Source organism: Taudactylus pleione, unplaced genomic scaffold, assembly GCF_031769625.1.
Source record: "Taudactylus pleione unplaced genomic scaffold, aTauple2 ptg000760l, whole genome shotgun sequence".
In the NCBI taxonomy this organism is placed as follows: domain Eukaryota; kingdom Metazoa; phylum Chordata; class Amphibia; order Anura; family Myobatrachidae; genus Taudactylus; species Taudactylus pleione.
The window spans coordinates 3,057,048-3,079,542 of NW_028285162.1; the positions used below are offsets into that span (position 1 = coordinate 3,057,048).

The 22,495-nt window shown below is 41.5% G+C and overlaps 1 protein-coding gene across 2 annotated transcripts in view; it reads right to left on the bottom strand.

Annotated features, from left to right (window-relative positions):
* Positions 1–2,350: 2,350 nt before the first annotated feature.
* TBP (TATA-box binding protein) overlaps positions 2,351–22,495 on the bottom strand; it is a 93,234-nt gene continuing 73,089 nt past the window's right edge. For both annotated transcript variants that reach the window (XM_088457401.1, XM_088457400.1), the window contains exons 7-8: positions 11,924–12,018; positions 2,351–3,178 (exon numbers count right to left, since the gene is read on the bottom strand). In XM_088457401.1, coding sequence (XP_088313527.1) covers positions 3,099–3,178; positions 11,924–12,018 — 175 coding nt within the window. In that variant the 3' untranslated portion in view covers positions 2,351–3,098. The remainder of the gene's footprint in view (positions 3,179–11,923; positions 12,019–22,495) is intronic.

Here is a 22,495-nt window from a genome sequence, read left to right on the forward strand (position 1 = left end):
AAGATGTATGGATACTTTCATAATTTGCAGATCCAATCTTTGCATGAAATAGATCTGCAAATCACTGTAAAATGTCGCCAATGTATAGGCGCATATTGGCGGACTGGATCCTTTATTCCTCAAAGGGGTCAACAGAGAGTTCGTACCCTTTGTGCGTAGGTGAAAATGGACCAAAATCTCTAGGCCTAGTTGCATTAACCCCCAGGAGTTGCGATAAATACTCAGTGTTTTCCCAAACTCGGCCCTCAAAAACAAAAAAAAAAAACCACAAACACAAAAAGACAGCCATACTTGACAGAGGTGAGTTAATTAGTACCTCAGGACTTTTGATTTAACAATCTGTGCTCAAGCATAAAGGTCTTAAAACCTGGACTGTTAAGTGTGCCTTGAGAATAGAGCTTGGGAAGCACTGTTCTATTAGAATGATCAGCAGAATTTTTTTTTTTTTAATTCAGGGTGTGTAACCAGGACTGCATCATACAATACGCTGACAGGGGAGATTGAGAATTACAGTCAGGTCCGATTCAGGAGCATAGCAGGATCTGGAAAGTTCTACCACCTACGTTGCTTCGGGGATATACGAGGGCTGATCTAAACATTGTTCTTTCAATCCTGTGGAATCATCTTATTCAGAATAAAAAAAATTGGTCTCATTACTTTTCAAAGTAGCGTCCTTCACATTCAGTACATTTTTTGCAGTATAACAACGATTCAAAGGTGTGCAGTAAACTGTTTTGTGACATCATTGAGTGTTGCAGTTGTGGCATTTTTCACTTCTTTCCACACAGTTGCTTTTTCAGGGTTGGGAATGTCCAGAAATCACAGGGCGCCAAGTCCAGGCTATATGGAGGGTGTACCAGTGCTGTCCCATTAATTTCAGTCAGTGCTGCCAATACAAAAGCAGTAACGTGTGGTCGGGCATTGTGCAAAAACCACAGTTTCTTCATCAAAATGTGGTCTTCCTTCCTCATGCCTCCACGAAAATGGGTTTTCAGGAAGTGTGCATAGTTATCATTAATGGTCTGTCCACGGGGAACCCAGTGGTTTAGGCTCATACCGTGCGCATCAAAGAACAGAAGCATGACTTCACACGCCGAAGGAAAAATTGCACAGAATCTTTTGGGCGGAGGCGAATTTGCATATTTCCATACACTGGCCTGTTTGGATTCTGGATCATAAGGACAAATCCACGATTCGTCACAATCTATGTCAGGAAATCGGGTATCTTCTCAGACATTCGAACGGTGTTCTTGCACGAATCAATTTGTCGTGAGATTTCTGGGTACCCACGTGGCACACACGCGATGCATTTTCAGTTCCTTTGTCACAATATGCTGAACCCATTTGAATGAGATGCCAAAAGTTTACGTACAGTTAACGTTTTGTCATTTTGCAACATCTACACAGCTTTGGCAATGTTGACATCTAACCACGGTGGATGGTCTCCCAGAATGCACTTTGAAGTGAAATACTGCAGCATGGCTAAGACACAAGTGACTGACAAAGAGGGTGATTGTGTCTCCACCATATGCTTGCCATAACATTTCAGGAGTTTCATTTCTGCTTTTTCCATGTTGAACACAAAATTCAATCGCACATCTCTGACGTAATCTCAGACACGTCTTCCTCATCCGACCAAGGCGAAAACATACGAAGATCTACCACTCGCTGTGACCAAACAAAGATGACTATGGCAGTCCAACCGCATGTTCAGACACATCGATGTGTGAGCTTCACAATGACCAGAATAGCATTGCCACAGCTACCTATGGAATAGATTACTTTTCAAATCAGCCCTTGAATTTAATAAATACATTGGAGGTTTTATTTAGAAGTGGAGTATTTGCCCATAACAACCAGATTCTACTTATCTGGCACCTTCTAGAAGAAAATAGCTAAACCTCTGGAACACTCAGGGCTTCTCTCTGACTGATACATTTGCAGGCTGCTGCGACGTTCTGGCATTGCAGAGTCTGCGTGAATTCAGCCATCGGCACTCGAAAGCTTCACTCACTAGCTGTAATGTAGTCAGACTGCTGTTATGAAAGATACAGGTGGTAACAGCCAATGTTAATATACCATCAGAAGAAGGATATGCATTCTCATTAGGTTTCTCAGAATATAAATGGTATTATAAAACTTATGTCTCAGAAGCAATATACAGTATGTAGTATATAAAACTGTGAAGTGGAGCCCATGGGCTTAGAGGTACAATCGAATGTCTAACTTACTGGAAGGGGGTGGGAGGTGGGAAGGTTGGGTGAGGAACATTGTTAGACCTCATTTTCTCACTATGTCCCCATTGCAAACATGCTCAATCGCACAATAATTAAGACAAAACACATCCAAAGAAAGCGAATACATTTATTTTGCCCAGCTGAACACAAATTCAGGAATGTTTCTGGCACAAAAATGTTACAGCTTTACAAGAAAAATAAAATTTGTGTTTGAGCAAGTAATGTACAATGGTTTAAAGTGGCTTTAGTAGTAAAACCTAGTGTAACGGTTGTATTTAGTGGTGGGGGTAATATACAGAAGAGTCCTAAAAAGGACTCTGTACCACTTTCAAACTGAACCTGTTTGATAATAAAATGAAGAGGATCAGAGGACTGGATAATTTACTAAAACATGAAACTGTTTAAAAATATACCCATTAAGTATAATTTAGAACACTTATCTGAAACATATTTACAGTAGTTGGGTCTTATCCAGATCCCAATTTTATACATGACAGGTACATATTCCAGTAAACAGTTTGGAGAAATACTTTTGATCCTGTAACCCACTGCATGGTCCAACTACAGTCCTTTCATTTACAATCAAATACAGATTAACAATTTTTCATAAAACTGGATCATTTTAAAAACAAACTTTTTAAAAGTCAAGAACCTTCCACATAAAATCTTAAGGAAATATTTGGCAGTTAAATTAAAAATAGGTTGTGCGAGAAAAAGGATAATGGGACAGGAACATACTGAAGTCTGTGGGACACCGTAAGTAAACAGAGTTCATCTCTTTGATGGTGCACCTTGCCAGTTAAAAATGGTTTCTATATTACATAACACATATACAAAGGGTTAAAATGGTAAAAGCAGATGTTATGTAGTCTTCCGAAAGCCTTTTAGGATAGGGTATATATTTTCAAATGCTTCATAGATCTCTGCTCGTACTTTAGCACCTGCGGGAAAAAAAAAAAAGAAAGAAAAGAAAGCACTTAGTAAGGCATGTCAACTGTCTGAAGCAGACACTATTCTATATGCAGGGAAATACACTATTCGATCGCTGGGTGGCCAGTGCTAAAAAATTTGGTGCAATAGTAGCATACTAAGCTAAGGGGTACTTAAATCATCGTCTGTTTTGAATTTACATATTACTGAATTAAAATGTACAATTGTATAAAAATGTAAGTTCTTCCCAAAGCAGTGCTGTACAATTTGATTTAATTTCTCTAACAGTGGCATAAAGGAGGGAAGGGTAAAAGACCCGCGAATGGGATGCCGCCAGTCAAAATCAAAATGTCACAAGTCCAACACAGGACTAAACATAGGTGTCAGTATTTCGATGCCTATCTTAATCCAGATACTGGAATCTAGACAGACGCCAGGGTGTGGGGTGGGGGGCTAGTATACTTACCTGACCCCTGTCAGGATACAGACCATCGGGATGCCGCTGTCTGTATTTTTACAGGAGGCATCCCGACTACCGATATATCATACCAATTCAGGGGGAGGACGACAAACACTGCACACTAAGGGAAAACTGGAGACTTAGCATATGGTCCAGAGGTACAGAGTGGCCTGGCTACATGGCACACTGCTTTCTCAGGGTGGGAATCACAAATCATTAATTCTTGTATACGCCTGAACAGACAGCTTGTCTCCTCTTCCTACATCGAGATGCACCGAAAATTGCTTCATGGGACATATTACACCCCAAAATTGAGGTGCTTGATTTGTGCCTCTTAAAACTCTGGGCCAGAAGTATTAAGCTCTGGAAAGTGACTCAGCTCCTAACTGTCATGTAACAAGCGGTGTTTGATAAATGACCAGTCACTCTGTTCCTAACTGTTGTTTTTCATTCTCCACTTTGTCACTTTCCAGAGCTTAATACATCTGCCCCTCTGTGTTTTAAGTGCTCCCTTTCAGAAACAGATTTACTGTGGTATTGTCCAGGAATTCTGGTTGTCTGTTCGGATCTATATTACTCAGGACATTGGTATCTCCTTTACTATGGATGAAGAGTGGGCATTGTGGGATCTTCAACTCGCTTTGCTTCCTAGTGCCTGCTCAAGGTATACTACGCAGCTTATGGCAAGAGTTGCAACTAAAAAAAAAAAAAAATCTTGTCTCAATGGATTAATAAAGATTCAATCCCTCAGAGATGTGTCAGACGAGTGTCGAAGTCAAATAATTGGATATGATAGTTTGCAATTATCTGACGATCTAGTCGTCTATGGTCTGATAAAGAGTAAATTGGATGCTACTTTGCGTTGGCGCAATCCAATGCGCACAAATGCAAACCCACCACACACACACTGATTCACACAACGCGCACACAGACGCTCGTATGTGTATCCACATGCGTACACATAGACGCTCACATGCGTATTCACTTACATACACATGAATGTTTCCTATATCAATGCACAGACACACATATGCGAATACATATGTATATAATGGTTCCTATTCACGATAAGTTAATAAAGAGTTATTAAAGGTCTTCTTAACAAGTAATAATGATGAAATATGTACATAAATAATATCTAAGGTATAGAATACAGTGGACATGTCATGTTTGGTATCATACTAAATCCTCTGTTTATTTGCAGACTTCCGTACCCATCGGCAAAGTCGTCGCATCTTGCGGCCGCTAGTTATGGATGATAGGGAGTCATTGTATAGAATGTCATTATCTATATGCAGTGTGGTAGCTAGATTTAACCAGTTGTTCGGCGGGAAAGATACACAAAGGAACTGTTTGAGAACTGAGCCATGCCCCTGATGACACCGTATGAATCGACCAATGACCAGAGCATCCAGAAGCAAGAACCAATGGAAATCTATCAACTAGTTTCTTTGTTAACTTAGAACTCTGTAAGGTATATAAACGGCATGCTGATTCAAGTGTACAGCCATTCTCTTGGATGACTGCAGGCTTCTGGATTGATGACTGTATACTGGGACCAGTGCGCACGCGTATGTATCGGCTTGTACTATTTTATTGCTTTTTACTCCAAGTGTTAAATCTGTAATCGTGTTACTTTTTCATTACATAAATAACTTTGTGCTTTGGAACCACACGATTGGACTGGAAAGCAATTCTTAAGCGACTTGCAGCGCTAAATAGCAACTATTAGGAATCAATACGAGGGAACTATGTAAAATCAGTCGGACTGGGTGGAATGCTCCTTAGATATGGAGACTGGGGTGGAGACTTTTTCCCATTTGGCTTCCATACTGTACAACACTAGCTCCTCAAGTGAAAGACTTCACTATACAAGCAGTTAGACCAGTCATGTCAAACTGGCGGTCCAAATAAACATTTTATGCGGCTCAACAGTATGAGTCCAAATACATATATTATGCAGGTGACTTGGCCACATAATATTTGTGTTTACTCTGTTTAAAACTTGGAACACTGCTTTGACATGCCTGAGTTAGTCTAACCTTCTATTGTTATTTGGAAATTATGACCAGTTGATCGCCTCCCTTCTAGCACAGACTCCTTTCTTGAACGGTTATGGTCACTAACCCTCCTTTCTATAGAATGTTCTTCCTTTACTAGGGATATGCTTATTATTGGTTGCAAATGTTTTTAGGTTTGAATGTGAAAGCCCCTTCAGTCCCCTGGGATGTCCTAGCGATTTTTCTAGATTGCCACTTCTTCTGTACTTTTTTGCATCAGGATTATATATTTTGGACCTACATTTTGCTGTCCCCACATTTCAGTTAGTGGTATTCTAAACCTATGACTATTTGTACAATTGCTGGTTTACCATGTACATTAAGGGTGGGCAATAAGCGACCCCCCAGCTGTTGTAGAACTATACATCCCAACATGCCTTGCCACAATTTGACTATTTGACCATGCTAAAACTGTTGCAAGGCAAGCTGGGATTTGTAGTTCAACAACAGCTGGAGGGCAGATTATTGTCCACCCCTGATGTACAGGTTTGACTTTTCCAATAAACATTTACAAAAAACCCCCAAAAACCACATGACCAGAAAAGAACAGGTAGCTCCTCGACAACGATGTTCAGCCAAGGCTACACTGATCCCTGCTACAACGTAAAGACTGGCAATTACCAAAGTAATCAAGGAAAGGTCTGATTGGTTGCTGTAGAATCTCTTGTGGGTATCAGAGGATCCTCTGTACTGAGCACAGAACTGTGAATATACGAATAAACCCAAAATGACAGACAGAGTCCTATTCTTCCAGAAACTCAACATGGTCTAATGGTGCAAACACGGTACAACTTGAACCACAATAGATATCGTTGATAGATTTCCCTCCAACTTTCTGTAGTGCAGGGCAAAAGATTTTGGGTGTACACACTGATGGATATCCATGATAGATATATTTCAGTGAAGCCATCTTTTTACAGGCAAATCTGTACAAAATTTGTCCAAGTTGGCCTGCATGCATGAAGACCATAGATTTTGTTAATGCGGAAACGTGCATTGTTGGTCGTTCGTTCACTCCATAAAAATGAACTATATGAAGGATTTATCGTTGAACGATATAGTCATCGTTAAGGAAAATAGTGTATATGCAGCTTAAGACCAGAATGAGAATGATTGAGAGAGACATAGATGAGATATATATATATATATATATATATATATATATCATACATTCACAATCCAGCACTCAACGGCAAATATTCAAACTGTGCCAGGTGCCCTCCACAACCAAGCTCGTGATGAGGTCCACTGTAATATAAAGTCCCACAGGCAGCACTCCAGACATTAAAAAGATAACTATCAATGCAATATAAAGTGCAACGTTTCAACGTCTTTATTGGCGCTTTTGTCAAGCCAAATACAAAATACTACAACTTACCAAGCTTTAAATAGCAAGCATCCGTCATGTATGCCAGACGCAAGTCCCTGCATCAGGTGCCGGAACCCAGCCGTGCAGGAAGTGACGTCAAAGCCCCCACTTTGCGTGTTTATGTATTCACTCATAACTATGGTAGACATTTAAAACTATTGTTTCTAGGAAATACAAATACATCTGTGATCGTACACCATACCTCATGATTAGAAACTAAATACTGTAAAAACTGCACATATAATACAAAATCACTTAGTATCCAGGCACAGACTGCCCACATATGTATTAATTACTACAATGCAAAAATTTAGTGCTGCACTCACTGCTTGGACATTGCAAGTACTTCGCTATCTGCATGCTGCTCCTATTGATTGATCTTTGTTGTTCATAACACTTCTGACTAGATCGGCTCTGTACATTGTCCCTTTTGGAGCTGCGCTCATTCATTAGCAGCACTGTTCTTTTATCTGTATTTTTGAACATTTAACAACTTTTATCCACATTGTCTCTATATCACACAGCCTACACTTCAGTTTTCATTTTGCTTATTACCTCATCCACAGCATGAACACCCTTACTTCAAACACCCCCTTATTCAGTGCCCACATAATACTCTACATTATCCATCCCTATCCTTCCCCTCTTGTCTCCTCCGCCTATTTTCTCTCATCAGTCTGCTTTCCAACCCTCTGCTTCTTTCCCCGGCCTTTCCTGTTCCTCCACTCTCAAACTCCCTCCCTCCATGGCCTTGCTACCCGCTACCCCACCACTAAGCCCCATTCCCTCCTGGTTCTTCCGGTCACCTCCAGGGCTGCCAATACAAATTCTGGGCCCGGGTACAGCAACATTGTGTGGGACCACAGCATGTTGGGATGGCTGCACCCATTTATGGGTGGGTCGAGCATGTGAGTTGCACCCACTCACAGGAGCATGGCATAGCGCCCAGCAGCTGGGACTAAAGTATTCACTACTGTATTAGGATGGCGGGACAGTCCCATAATAGCTGCATTTTTTATCAGGATGTATTTAGATGCTAAAATGGAACACAGAAATTAAAATGCTACAACTTTGTGTTATTTACATGAGATGTACAAAATAATCTAAATCTATTTTTTTGACATAGAGACAGATGAATGAAGGAGTTAATTTTGACATATCAGGTCATCTTATACAAACACATTCCGCAGCACATAACCTAACCCACTGCTCCATGCTCCTTCCTCACTATCTACCCCATCTGTGTCGCCCCTGTCTGTCTGCCCTTCCCCTTTAGAATGTAAGCTCTCACGAGCGGGGCCCTCATCCCTCATGTGCTTCTCCTCCCCCTATTTATAGTAGAATTTACTCCTAACTCCCCACAAAGGCACCTAACACCTGGTTGCTCATGACCTGCTGCTTGTGTTATGCAGCTAGGTCTATAAACCATGTCCTTGTCCTGCATTGTATTGCACGGCTAATAACTTTTTCTTGTGTGCTCATTTATGTACTGTGTAAGGCGCTGCGGAACCTTTGTGGCGCCATATAAAGGATAATAATAAACACTAGCCATTTAATACTATGTATATCAACAAAGTCGACAATATTACAGGACTGATACCAATCATATCACCACAATATTCTGACCTTAACTTGCAATAACTAGTGACCATAAAAAGACCAGCACTATAAATAAACCAAACACTGGAGCTCCAGTGCCTCATTGAGTCCCTGAGGGGACAGTGTGTCTAACTTAATGATCCATTGTGATTCACATTGCAACAATTTGCTTGCTCGATCACCTCCCCTAACTAAAGGAGGTGCGTGATCAATAATGCTGTACTTGAGAAGACAGATTGTGTTTAGTTGTGGCGAAATGCCTCGCCACCTGCTGTTCGCTAGTGCCCATAAACAGCCCAATTTATGAGAACCTAAAGTTTTATTCCTTTTGCTGAACTGTGAAACATTACCTACCAAAAAAGTCTCTTAATTTTTTGCCTCTGCAATAGCAGGACATTAATTTCAAATTATGGAGAGGTTTAAGGTCTCTTTCTGACGTTATAATGGGCCATAAGGATCGTAATAGAAGAGTCTAAAAGAAATTATCCTCCCAAAAGACAAAATAAAACCAGCAGAAACTATCAGCCTTCATGTTTTTACAAGTGATTAGCTTAGTGATCCAATCACACTGCTTAACACACAATTAGGAGGTATATAAAAATGATCTTCTTAGATTTAAAAATGAAAAAAAAAAAAAGGGTAGACCTAGGACTACGAACAACGAGTTTACCATTGGCTCACTAAAACAGATAGACTACCTCTATTTAAGCGCACTTTAAACAGGTCACGTTTTGATACCTAAAAAGATACAGCCACTACGTAAAAAAGTGACAGAGGTTGCTACTAAACAAAGATATAAAGGCCGTTGGCAATCGCCAGTGGACAACCACACAAGGGCTCGTTTTTTAGATCTGGGTCCAAATGTACCCCAAATAAGGAGGCAGAGGAAGGCCACCGAAGGCGCTCAGGACTTAATATTCAATCTTTCGGATCGAATTTTGACATCCAACGAGTTATCGGTTTTGAGAAAAGGACTTTCCTTTGCCCCGACCGTTCCCTTCGATAACATGCAGTGGAAACTTGAGACCTATATGCTAAAGTATCAAAATGAAAGAACATTTTGCTGATAAAGTATATAGTCCAACAAAAAGTATGGTGGTCGCTCATATCAGCTTAATGACATAGCACAAGTGCTTGTAAAGGGTGGGGTTTACACTGAACAAAAAAAAAAAAAAAAAAAAAAAAAAAAAAGATTCCCTCCAGCACACAGCAGAAATGTGAACAAAAAATACGTAAAGCCTACATGATAATAGAGTTTCAGATATTGATTTATCTTTACACATCTATTTTTTACACTTCACTATCACCTTTTTTTCCCCTTTTCATGTGATGCCCTGGGGATGGTCTTTGGCTGGAATTTTTTGGGGTACATTGCTTCTCGGACGTGAACCCCTTAATGTTAGGGACGCCAGTATAGAGGAGCCTTGACGATGGCCTGGCGCTTATTCATATATTTGCAAATGTGTGTAACTAATACCTCAATCTCTAATATCATGTAGGATTTAAGTATTTTGTTGACATTTCTGCAGTGTGCTGGAGGGAATCTTTTTTTCTATGGTAAAGTATATATTCCATCTGATGTTTATATTCCATCAGTTTGTCATATCCATAAAGCACTAATTTGTACAGAACCAATACGGAACTTCTGTATTCAATGCTATAAAAAAAAGGGAATAAATGGTTCTAAAAGAAACACTAAAATATTTCAAATGGAATAGTATTACAAATGGTCTCTTACCAGTGGTCATCTACAATCAAATCTTGCCAGAGTGGACTGTCACTAAAGCCTTCCTCACCCTTACAACTTCCTAGACCCAGTTTGTAATAGAAAATCCATATACATTTGCCTAAACTGCTCATCACTGTAATCCTTGATCTATATGCTATTGAAATAATTGGGGGGTGGATTTCTTTTTTCGGTGAGCCGTGCCTCATAGGTGGGGGGTGGGGGTAAGATAGTGGAGGGGAACCAGATACACCTTACTGTAACTTCACTAATACCACCCCATACCCAACATTCCAAAACCACCTTCAACAACCCCTCGATACTTGCCCATTACCCCCAACCCCGCACAGACACCAGACGGGAGCGCATGTGTAACCCTCTTATTTCCCTTGATCTAGATGCACATATCTCCATTATCATCTTTGCTTTAAGGGACATAGAGGGGGGGGGGGGGGGATTCAATTAACTACAGTAAATTACCAAGGCTAATTGATCCCCAGGGGTTTTTCAATTGTCCTCAATAGCTGGCACTATAAGGGTTTTTTCTTCACCTGCCTGGGGAAAAAAAAAATCCCCAATAAGTGCCAAACATGGATCAAGGAACTTATCCCAGACCCTATGGGTTGAAAACCGGAACTTTTTCATGTGGTAAACACAGCGGGTAATTGAATTGCCTGGAAGAAGAAGAAACAAACAACAACAAAAAAACGCAGCAGTAAAGCCCTGTTGCTGTACGAAAAATTATCCTGTGCAATTGGCTTTGGTAAATGTCACTGTCATCCAAAAAAAAAAAAAAAAGGGCCAATCGATATGACATGATGATGTCAGTTGCCCATACGGCTGGCCATAAAGTATTAAAAAATTAGGGAGACATTGGGGCTGAAGGTGTGGGGGGGTGTACACTCCCACAGCGCACTGGCCATAGCTCCCCTACTTCTTACAATAGGCTCTTGATCATTTCAGGCCCTTACTCCTGCCCTGCTTGTGTCAGCTCTCCCCACCTCCTAATAATCATGCGTTCACTTGCATACTAAAGAGTACACACTATACGATGTGTACCCAGCTAATGGCATAACACAATGGAATGATATATCACACTGGCCATACACTTAACTGTGTAGTGTGTGTATATGACTGCACAATATGTTATTCCACGCTTCATTTAGCAGCATGGCATTCGTTCATTACATCATCCTATCTGCTTTGCAGCACAGTAGACAGGACAATGCAATGAACGAAAGCTGTACACGCAGCTGAATACTACAAACTTCCCTGGAAAAATGTTGCTCTTTCAAACCTCATACAGTACATCCAGACAGTTGAAAGACTGCGACAAGCAGGTATCTTGCACTAGATCACTTACATAGTTTGTATGCCGATATAATGTAATCAACCTTTTAATATCACGTTGAAAGTGACAACTATTGTACACTGGGAGTGAATGTGTTTTCACTACAAACTCAAGTGCTTGTTCTGGGGACATGTACTTCAGTGGCACATTTTGACCATACTGTTTAAGAATAAATGAAGCCAGTTACTTACCAGTTAATACAACCTTTCCAGAAACAAAAATCAGAAGTACTATTCTTGGTTTGATCATCCTGTAGATAAGACCTGGAAATAACTCTGGTTCGTAACTAGGAGAAAAAAATAATAAAATAATTTAAGTCTTTTAAGTGAGCAAGAGAGAGATTACATAACCAGTGACAATGAATTAAGTTACATGAGCACAGCGCCAATACATAACATTGTAGCTATGCGACACGGCGTGACAGAAGTTCCTAATGATTTTTTAGCACAGCCAAACCTTTTTTTCTAAAGATTAAGAGGAAAAAGGCAGAGTTCTTCTGTGGTACACAAAACTCAAACAAACATTGTTAAAATGTCAATCTTTATATGCAATGGTTAAAGCCGTAGCCAATTCTAATGCGGTTTAACACTTGATTTATGTCAACATTCATAACTTGTAAATTTTACAGAAAATCTGCAAAAGTGGGATTTCAGCAGATTTCTGCATTTACCGTAAAATAATTTTCTCCGATTCCATGGGGGACACTGGAACACTGGGTATAGTTAAGCTGGGTACACACTGGAGCAACATCGACCAGATATGTAGTTTCCAGCTGAATTGGAACAACCAAATCGTTCAGTGTGTATGGGCAGTCTGCACGCTCCCACGGTCATTAGCATTATATTCTAATCGGCCGTGCTACGTGTTCGGCATCATGCAAGGTAATAAATTACACAGACATATCGTATCGGCAGTAAACATCAGAACTACCGTTATATAGTTCAGGTACACATTGCTCCCAGTGTGTACCCAGCTTAAGTGGTGAGGAGCTTAGCACCTTAAACTGAAACGGTTTAACGTGGCTTCTCCCCCTCTATCATAGCTGACTGGAAGCTTCAATTATTTTTAAAACAGAACCCAAAAGACAGAACAGGAATTTATTAAAAAAAACAAACAAAAAAAAAACCATTGTGCAAACAAGAACATGACAGAAAACTAAGAGCACTGGAAGGGCATCCAGTCTCCCCCATCGAATCAGAGAAAGGATTTTATGGCACTTCCTCTTTCAATCAATGGTGGACACTGGAGAGGTTCCAAAACTTTCCTCAAGTAAAGGAGCGCTCTATTGCAGTAGCAGTCGCCCAAACGTTGCATCCTTGAAGGCAAAAGTTACAAACTTGTAAAACCTTCCTAAAGATGCAGAAGAGACCAGGTGACCACTTTGGACAACTGGCCCGTAAATGCACCATGACTCAAAGTCCAGGAAGCCTCCACAGACACTGCTAAATAAGCTGTCCTCCAGCTTGGAACGGCTCATCTACTCCACTGTAAGTATGTTGAGTAATAGCTAAGAGGGTGGGGGGGAATGAAATTTGTCAAAGTCCAGCTTAGAAGCTGGGCATCCTCAACATAGAGCCATCAAGGAGATATAGTGCAACCTAAGAATTATGTAGACCTATGTGACCCATATGTGTATTCCTGAGAGGGTCTATACATTTATTAAATAAACTTATGTATACCAGATAATATTTAAGCCCAGTAATACCTGGGCATTAAAAACAAGACATGAAACTCACGGATTTATTCTTCCACAAGTAAGGCAAAATATTTCCTTGAGTTGGCTTTGAGGATTGAAAAAAAAAAAATAAAAATTGTGTGACATTTGGTAGGATAATAGACAAAAACTTTCATATGTAAAATTTTAGCCCTCAGTGCTACACTGTTCATGCAACAGGGTTGCAAACATAACAATGTCAAATTTTTGCTTGCAAGGTCAAGTAAAATTAACCCTATATTTACTTCTAATTGTGGTAGAATTCATGTTGGTCTTGTTTTGAAGCTAAGGGACCATAGTTTTCATAAAAAATAGTTTCATATTTAAATATTGACTTTACATTTCAAGGTCACATGTAAACTTTGACCTTTAATATAAAAAAAAAAAAAAAAAAAAGTATGTTTAATTTTTTTGTGCACAAAAGTTTGTTATACACTTAAATACAATCTCTCTGGTATAAATTTCATTTTGGGATGCCTTTGGGAAAAAAAAAAAAATAAAAAAAAAATATTAAGTACGGCAGTTGAACCCATGTTGCACCAACCATACAACTGGCAAGTTCAGACTGGTCTCTGTTCTAGGGATGGCCATCTGTGGTTTTCCATCGATGGCATTATTGGTGATATTCATCAATGGTCCAATAACAAGCTAGAGTGAACCATTGATGGTTTGCACAACTCGATGGCCACCACTGCCTGGCAAGCCATGGGCTAATCAAAATGGGGCGGGGCATCGTACTCCACTTTGCCATCGATAAGAGAACTGGCTGCCATTGATGGTAACAATTGAACATCGGTAGTAAACTATCGATGTTTGTAAACTATTGAGGACCATCCCTACTGTGTTCTGCTCAGTCTGGCTGCAGCTTTTGCATTGAGAACTAGCTATACAAGGGACTAAAGCCGCCATACACACCAACTATATAATTCAACGATATATCGTTCATATCGTCCAGTGTGTATGCCCTCACCAACGAATGATGCGTTCTCCCATGGGTCGTTAACGATATCCCCAGTCAGCATGCAGCCAAATGCAGCATGGCCCCCCCAGCCGCCGTTATCGGCAAGGGTGGATGCATTTAAGTGTGGATGTCGTGCTGCTGAAGTAGCATTCATGGCCTGAGTAGAATCACCCGGAAAGAAGCAGGTACAGTCTCACTCAGACCAATGTAAGCTTGATAGCAGAAGTAATCCAGCAAACCACGGATTACTTAGATGCAGGCCAGCCGTGCCGGTGAGTGTCAGAGGACGGAGAAGCAGCCTGACTTCCGAACTGCCGCAGTGCTCTCAACAAATTTGCAACGGTTTATGAGCATGAAGTACCGTATAGTCCTGACAGCTGTAGAAAACCCTTTTGATCTCCAAATGCTGGTTTTAAGTGTCACATCCACAAAGCCAGCTGAGGCAAATCAGGGTGCAGAAATGGTCCTCGAGTGAGTAGAACGCCCTGCCACAGCAGTTCGACCAGCAGAATCAGAAGGTCCGCATACCACGCTTTCCACAGCCAGTCAGGTGCAATGAGGAGAATGTGGGTCTTCTTCCTTGATGTGGTGGATCACATGCGGAAGCATGGAAAAAGGGTGGGAACAGAACCTAGACGGAAGGACCACTGGGCGGTCAGAGGATTCACCAAGACCACCTGAGGATCACTGGACAGCGCAACATTACATGGAAGCTTCATGTTCATTTTGAGGTTGATGTCTAGAAGACACAAAGATAGCTTTCCACAATCAAGTTGAACGTGTAATGGTGAACTGCAACTCCACCAGGCGAAACTTGCGGCGACTTAGGAAGTCTGCTTCCCAATTGTCCACCTCCAGAATGAAGTTGGCCTGAACAAACTTCTCCACCCACCACATGATCCAAGCGGTCTCCAATATAGCCTGAAGCATTCTGGTTCCGCCCTGCCTGTTGATGTATGCCACAGCTGTGGGTTTGTCTGATTGAAACCCAAAAGGGCCTTACCCCATAGAAGCTGCCAAGCCTGCAATACGCCATTCTAGACCACCTGCAGTTGCAGCACATTTATTGAAAGGGTGGCCTCCTCCCTGGACTGAACTGGGTCACCGCACCCAGACCAGGAGACTGGCTTTCGTTGTGACCAGGGTCCAATTCCATATGGAGAACGGAAAACCTCTGGACAGGTTGGGGGAGTGGAGCCACCAAACCATGGAGCAACATGCCAGGAGCAACAAGGAGAACTACCACCAATCCAGATGAGGATCCAAATTCCTCCAACGCTGTAAGATAGAACATTGAAGAGCCCTGGAATGTAAACGAGCAAAGGAAAATCGCTTGGAATTTGGCCACCATCTTCCCTTGCAACTCCATTTGCGGCAGGACAGACACACGGCATGGGATCAAGAGAGAGCACACCAAAGACTGCAGTGCTATAATCTTGTCTGCCAAGAGTAAAACATTGACAAATGTGTCAAACAGAAGCCCCAGGAACACCATCATCTGAGCTGGGACCAGATTGGATATGGGCAAAGTGAGAATTCAATAGTGTTGCTCCAAAAATAAACCTCACCACCTGCTGATGACTGCTGAGTAGTGGCGTAGACGAAGCCTTTATCAACAAGTCAATCCAAGTAAGGGACAACAGTGATCCCTGGCGAACCAACAGGGCGACCATAGGGGATATGACCTTGGTGAAAACCCTGAGCGCTGTAAAAAGTCAGAAGGGGAAACCCGAAACTGGAAATGGAGGGACCAGATGGCGAACCAAAGAAGCCTGTGATCCTATTCCCAAATAGGAAAATGTAAATATTTATCTTTGGAGTGATGTGAGCAATTCCCCCCCCCCCCCCTTCTTCATGGAAGCAATGACGGAGTACAAAGATTCCATCTCAAGTTTTTGTACTCTAACGTGTGAGTGTAGCCCAGAGGTTCCCAAACGCAGTCCTCAAAGCTCCCCAACAGTTCAGGTTTTAAAGATATCCATGGTTGACCACAGGTGACTTAATTAGTACTTCAGTCAATTTTAATTAACCACCTGTGCTCAACCATGGATCTCTCTGGTTCAGCCATTTAATTGCTTAAGTCATGGTTTTGTCTTGCAAAGATTCACATTTACGCTAAGCAGGCAATTGATGAGTCTCCTGGAGGAGGGATATCCCATATCAACGTGTCTATCATAAATTGGATGTGTATACTGGAAGTTAAAAACACCTGCAACTTTAAAAAAAAAAAAAAAAAAACCAGAAGGAGCCACTGAGGCAAGAGGCTCATCCTCCACAATCTTTAAGTCTGACAGATGGCCTGGATCAGGTCAAATGCACCCAGGCTGTCAGAGGAGCAGTTTCCCACCTAGAATGGTCAACCCAGTCCTGGTCTAAAAGCTCCTCTTACTCCCAAGAAGATCCATGGGAATCCTATTTCACCTGAAAAATGTACACCCTGTGGACTTTATGGGAACAAAGGGAAGATGATCCCAATACAGATTATGGAAAGTCTATCCATCAGTTGGGCCATCCCAGGATCTATGGGGGCATCAGCTATCTCAGAGGGAGGGGGACTAAGGGCAGAGCCTGCAGAGGAACTGAAAAACAGTCCCCTTCGATTAGCTGTGGAAATCACGTCATCTCCTTTGCCAAATCCATAATGAGTCTCTACTTTCACTCAAGCTGGTAACACCTCCTCTGGCTACTAACAAGGAACCATCTAAACAAAAATACAAACTAACCAAATCAAATGCTAACTAAAAGTAAACCAGCAGAACTTGCTGTACATAATAGGAAATGCCACCCTCAAAAAAGAAAGGACTGAAGTCCTTCCTCCCTGTGCCCGCAATAACAGGAGCTACCATTGCAATGCTGCTGTTAGCCCAGCTCTCCACCCTGGTGATAGATGAAAGTAACCAGGGCATCTTTAATGCCTTAAAAAAAAAAATCTGAAGCTTCCAGCCAGCTAGGGTATAGAGGTGGAGGAGCAAAGTTCAAACAGTGGCAGTTTTAAAGTGTCAGGCTCTTACAATACCCTAGTGTTTCAGAGTCTCTCATTGGTTGAAGGAAATATTAAGGAAAACATTTGTGAAAAAGTAATAAGGGATGATTAAAAATTTGGTGCTGTATTTCCTTTACCAATATTAAATTTGCTATACATGTAAGAGACGATTTGTAATATCCTTCTTCCTCTATGTAATATTTTCAATATCAGAACAATTGGAGAAATATATGGGTTAATCAGAGTTGATTTTTTACTTCTGATCCATCTTGTTGGTTCTTAATTGTTGCTTCCAGTGATACTATATTCCGTTGATATTCAGATAATGAGAATTGGGTGTGCCATTAGATGTGATGTGGACTGGAGTGCGATGTATATTCATTCATTTGCCCATCACGGTAGGTAAAAGTATCCTGTATATCCATTCACAAGAATTACTACAACTAGTGGTACATTTTGTCAGAACTTGTGGGTCTTCTGGACGGAGAGGAACAGAGGGTTGGAAGCCATATGTAAAACTGGGAGGATTGATTGGGTTTCTCATCATAAGTAAGGAGGAAAAGGTCCAGATGTTGAAGCTCAAATAAGCAGCAATCTGGGGTACACGGTAGTACATTCCTAGACAGCCAGAGAACAGATATATAGCAGGATGATATAACAGGACACTGCAGTCACTACTGATGGTCACTGGGTGCTGCAGCTGGTATTTTGAATGTGGGAGGCACAGGTGAATACAGCTGAGAGGTATAGTGTAGTAGAAACACACAGCAGTAAGTGTTGGCAGGAGCTTTTAGTAGCAAGTAGAGCTCCCTGGAAACGGAGATGAGCACCCAGCTAAGGTTAACTGGCTCAGGGAGTACAGCAGAGGACAGAGCTTCACTGGAATCTAAAATGAGCGCCCAGCTAAGGGTAACTAGCGCTAGTAGAAACAGCGGAGAGACTTCAACTTGGTAATCTGGTGACCAAACCCTAAAGTGGACAACATACACTGTGGGAGCCAGGAAGACAGGCTTCTGTAGAAGCTTATCTGGCAAGGAGCAATGGTCAGAGAATAAATTTATATAGGACTCTAGCTACTGAGGGCACATGCAAAAGAGCTGGAAGAGCTGACACAGGGTTGGTTGGAAAGCAATCTGACTGAAACCAATATGGCAGCGCCCATGCTCTGGCATGATCCAAATGTGCAGTCATGCAGTTTCTGGCAGGAGCATGGCATGGGGTAGATCCAGGTATCTTGGAAGAGAATTGTAATGCCAGAAACTGAAATCACCGGGTATGATAGCAGGAACTGCCAGTCCGGCGTGTGACAACATTTAAATAAGAGTATCACACAGAGTAAGAGTATAAGTAGATCATATGGTATATCACCATTTTAAAATGAAATGCTATTTTATTTGCACACAACTGAATCACCCAAAAACATTCAATCTATAGTTACCGCACTGAGTCTCAGATTTTAGCCACTAACCTGCACAAGTTTAAAAATATCACATTAATACTCAGATTTCAATAAACCAAAACAAGCCCATACCAGATTGCCATTTTTTTTATTATTACAATCTGTAACAAACGCCATAATAGATTAATATAAGCCCAAGCATTGGCTGTTACTACCAAACACTTGAGATTAGGGTAGATAGCATGAAGCCGGATGACGACTACGTGGAATCAGACAAAGGGGCATATCCAATTGGCCACAAGGTTTAGCCTACAAAGATATAATTTTGGATTACTGCGGGTATGCGCACTCCATACCCGCAGTATCGAATAAAAAAAAGCAATTTTTTTTTTCAATTATAAACATCTGTTGTGGGATTTTTGCACAAAAATATGTATTTTAATTAGACCTTCTCTGGCGGCACTCAAAAATAAATTATCTCATATATATATATATATATATATATATATATATATATATATGAGAGAGATATCGAGATATACATACACACACATACAGTCAGGTGCATTAATATTGGGACATTGAAAGTCTGCAGTTAAAGCACATCTTGTTTGCTTCATTTCAAATTCTGTCAGATTTAATTTTAGGGTAATTACATCCAAATCAGGTGAACGGTGTAGGAATTACAACGGTTTCTATATGTGCCTCCCACTTTTTAAGGGGCCAAAAGTAATGGGACAAACTACACAATCCTAAATCTAACTTTCAATACTTTGTTACAAATCCTTTGCAGGCAATTACAGCCTGAAGTCTGGAACGCATAGACATCACCAGACGCTGGGTTTCATCCCTGGTGATGCTCTGCAAGGCCTCTACTGCAAATGTCTTCAGTTCCTGCTTGTTCTTGGGGCATTTTCCCTTCAGTTTTGTCTTCATCAAGTGACATGCATGCTCAATTGGATTCAGGTAAGGGGATTGACTTGGCCATTGCATAACATTCCACTTTTTAGCCTTAAAAAACTCTTTGGTTGCTTTTGCAGTATGCTTCGGGTCATTGTCCATCTGCACTGTGAAGCGCCGTCCAATGAGTTCTGAAGCATTTGACTGAATATGAGCATATAATATTGCCCGAAACACTTCAGAATTCATTCTGCTGCTTTTATCAGCAGTCACATCATCAATAAATACAAGGGAACCAGTTCCATTGGCAGCCGTACATGCCCACGCCATGACACTACCACCACCATGCTTCACTGATGAGGTGGTATGTTTTGGATCATGAGCAGTTCCTTTCCTTCTCCATACTCTTCTCTTCCCATCACTCTGGTACAAGTTGATCTTTGTCTCATCTGTCCATAGGATGTTGTTCCAGAACTGTAATGGCATTTTTAGATGTTGTTTGGCAAACTCTAATCTGGTCTTCCTGTTTTTAAGGCTCACCAACGGTTTACATCTTGTGGTGAACCCTCTATATTCACTGTTGTTACATCTTCTCTTGATTTTGACACATATACACCTACCTCCTGGGAGAGTGTTCTTGATTTAGCCAACTGTTGTGAAGGGGTTTTTCTTCACCGGGGAAATAAATTCTTCTGTCATCCACCACAGTTGTTTTCCGTGGTCTTCCGGGTCTTTTGGTGTTTGAGCTCTCCGATGCGTTCTTTCTTTTTAAGAATGTTCCAAAAAGTTGATTTGGCCACACCTAATGTTTTTGCTATCTCTCTGATGGGTTTGTTTTCATTTTTCAGCCTAATGATGGCTTGCTTCACTGATAATGACAGCTCTTTGGATCTCATATTGAGAGTCCACAGCAACTGATTCCAAATGCAAATGTCACACCTAGAATCAACTCCAGACCTTTTGCCTGCTTAATTGATAATGAAATAACAAGGGAATAGCCCACACCTGTCCATGAAATAGCTTTTGAATTGACAGTCCCATTACTTTTGGCCCCTTAAAAAGTGGGAGGCACATATAGAAACCGTTGTAATTCCTACACCGTTCACCCGATTTGGATGTAATTACGCCTCAAATTAAATCTGAAAGTCTGCAGTTAAAGCACATCTCGTTTGTTTCATTTCAAAGCCATTGTGGTGGTGAATAGAGGTCAAAATATTAAAATTCTGTCAATGTCCCAATATTTATGCATCTGACTATACACACATATATACATACATACACACACACACACAATCCGGAAAGTAAACAGTGCTTCACTTTTCCACATTGTTATGTTACAGCCTTCATTTTTTCCACATTTTGTTATGTTACAGCCTTCATTTTTGTCCTCAAAATTCTACACACAATACCCAATAATGACAACGTGCAAAAAGTTTTGCGATTTTTGCAAAAAAAAAAACACTAATGGGGAGTATTCACTTGTAGTTATACAAACGACAGCACGATTACGACATTGCAATCGTGCGCTCGTTTGTAGACTGAGCGTTCACTCGTTCAGTCCCGGCACATCCCTCATCCCCGCACATGCTGAACCTGACGAGATAGTCAGGTTGACCAGCATGTACGGGCGATGTCGGATGTCAGAAGCGGGCACGCGCATCGCTGGTTGCTTCCGACCAAAACATGCCCGATGCATGCGCGAATTGCAAGCGATTGCGCGATAACGATGTCGTTATCGTGCAATCGCTTGGCTAAATTGCTAAGTATTCACAACTTTTGCTCAATACTTTGTTGATGCACCTTTGGCAGCAATTACAGCCTCAAGTCTTTTTGAATATGATGCCACAAGCTTGGCACACCTATCTTAGGCCAGTTTCGCCCATTCCTCTTTGCAGCACCTCTCAAGCTCAATCAGGTTGGATGGGAAGCGTCGGTACATAGTAAATTTTCAGATCTCTCCGGAAATGTTCAATTGGATTAAAGTCTGGGCTCTGGCTGGGCCACTCAATGACATTCAGAGTTGTCCTGAAGCCACTCCTTTTATATCTTGGCTGTGTGCTTAGGGTCGTTGTCCTGCTGAAAGATGGACAGTCACCCCAGTCTGAGGTCAAGAGCACTCTGGAGCAGGTTTTCATCCATGTCATCTCTGTACATTGCTGCATGCATCTTTCCTCTATCCTGGCTAGTCTCCCAGTTCCGGCCGCTGAAAAACATCCCCACAGCATGATGCTGCCACCACCATGCTTCACTGTAGGGATGGTATTGGCCTGGTGATGAGCGGTGCCTGATTTCCTCCAAACATAACGCCTGGCATATACACCAAAGAGTTCCATCTTTGTCTCTCCTGGTCGGAGTCTCCTTCAAGTGCATTTTGGCAAACTCCAGGCAGGCTGCCATGTGCTTTTTACTAAGATGTGGTTCTCCTCTCTCCACAGAGGAATGCTGTAGCTCTGACAGAGTGACCATCGGGTTCTTTGTCACCTTCCTGACTAGGGCCCTTCTCCCCCGATCGCTCAGTTTAGACGGCCGGCCAACTCTAGGAAGAGTCCTGGTGGTTCCAAACTTTTTCCATGTAAGGATGATGGAGGCCACTGTGCTCATAGGGACCTTCAAAAGCAGCAGATATTTTTCTGTACCCTTCCCCAGATTTGTGCCTTGAGACAAACCTGTCTCGGAGGTCTACAGACAAATCCTTGTCCTTCATGCTTGGTTTGTTCTCTGACATGCACTGCCAAGTGTGGGACCTTATATAGACTGGACATGCTTCTGAAAGGCACACACCTATCAACTGACTTTACCACAGGTG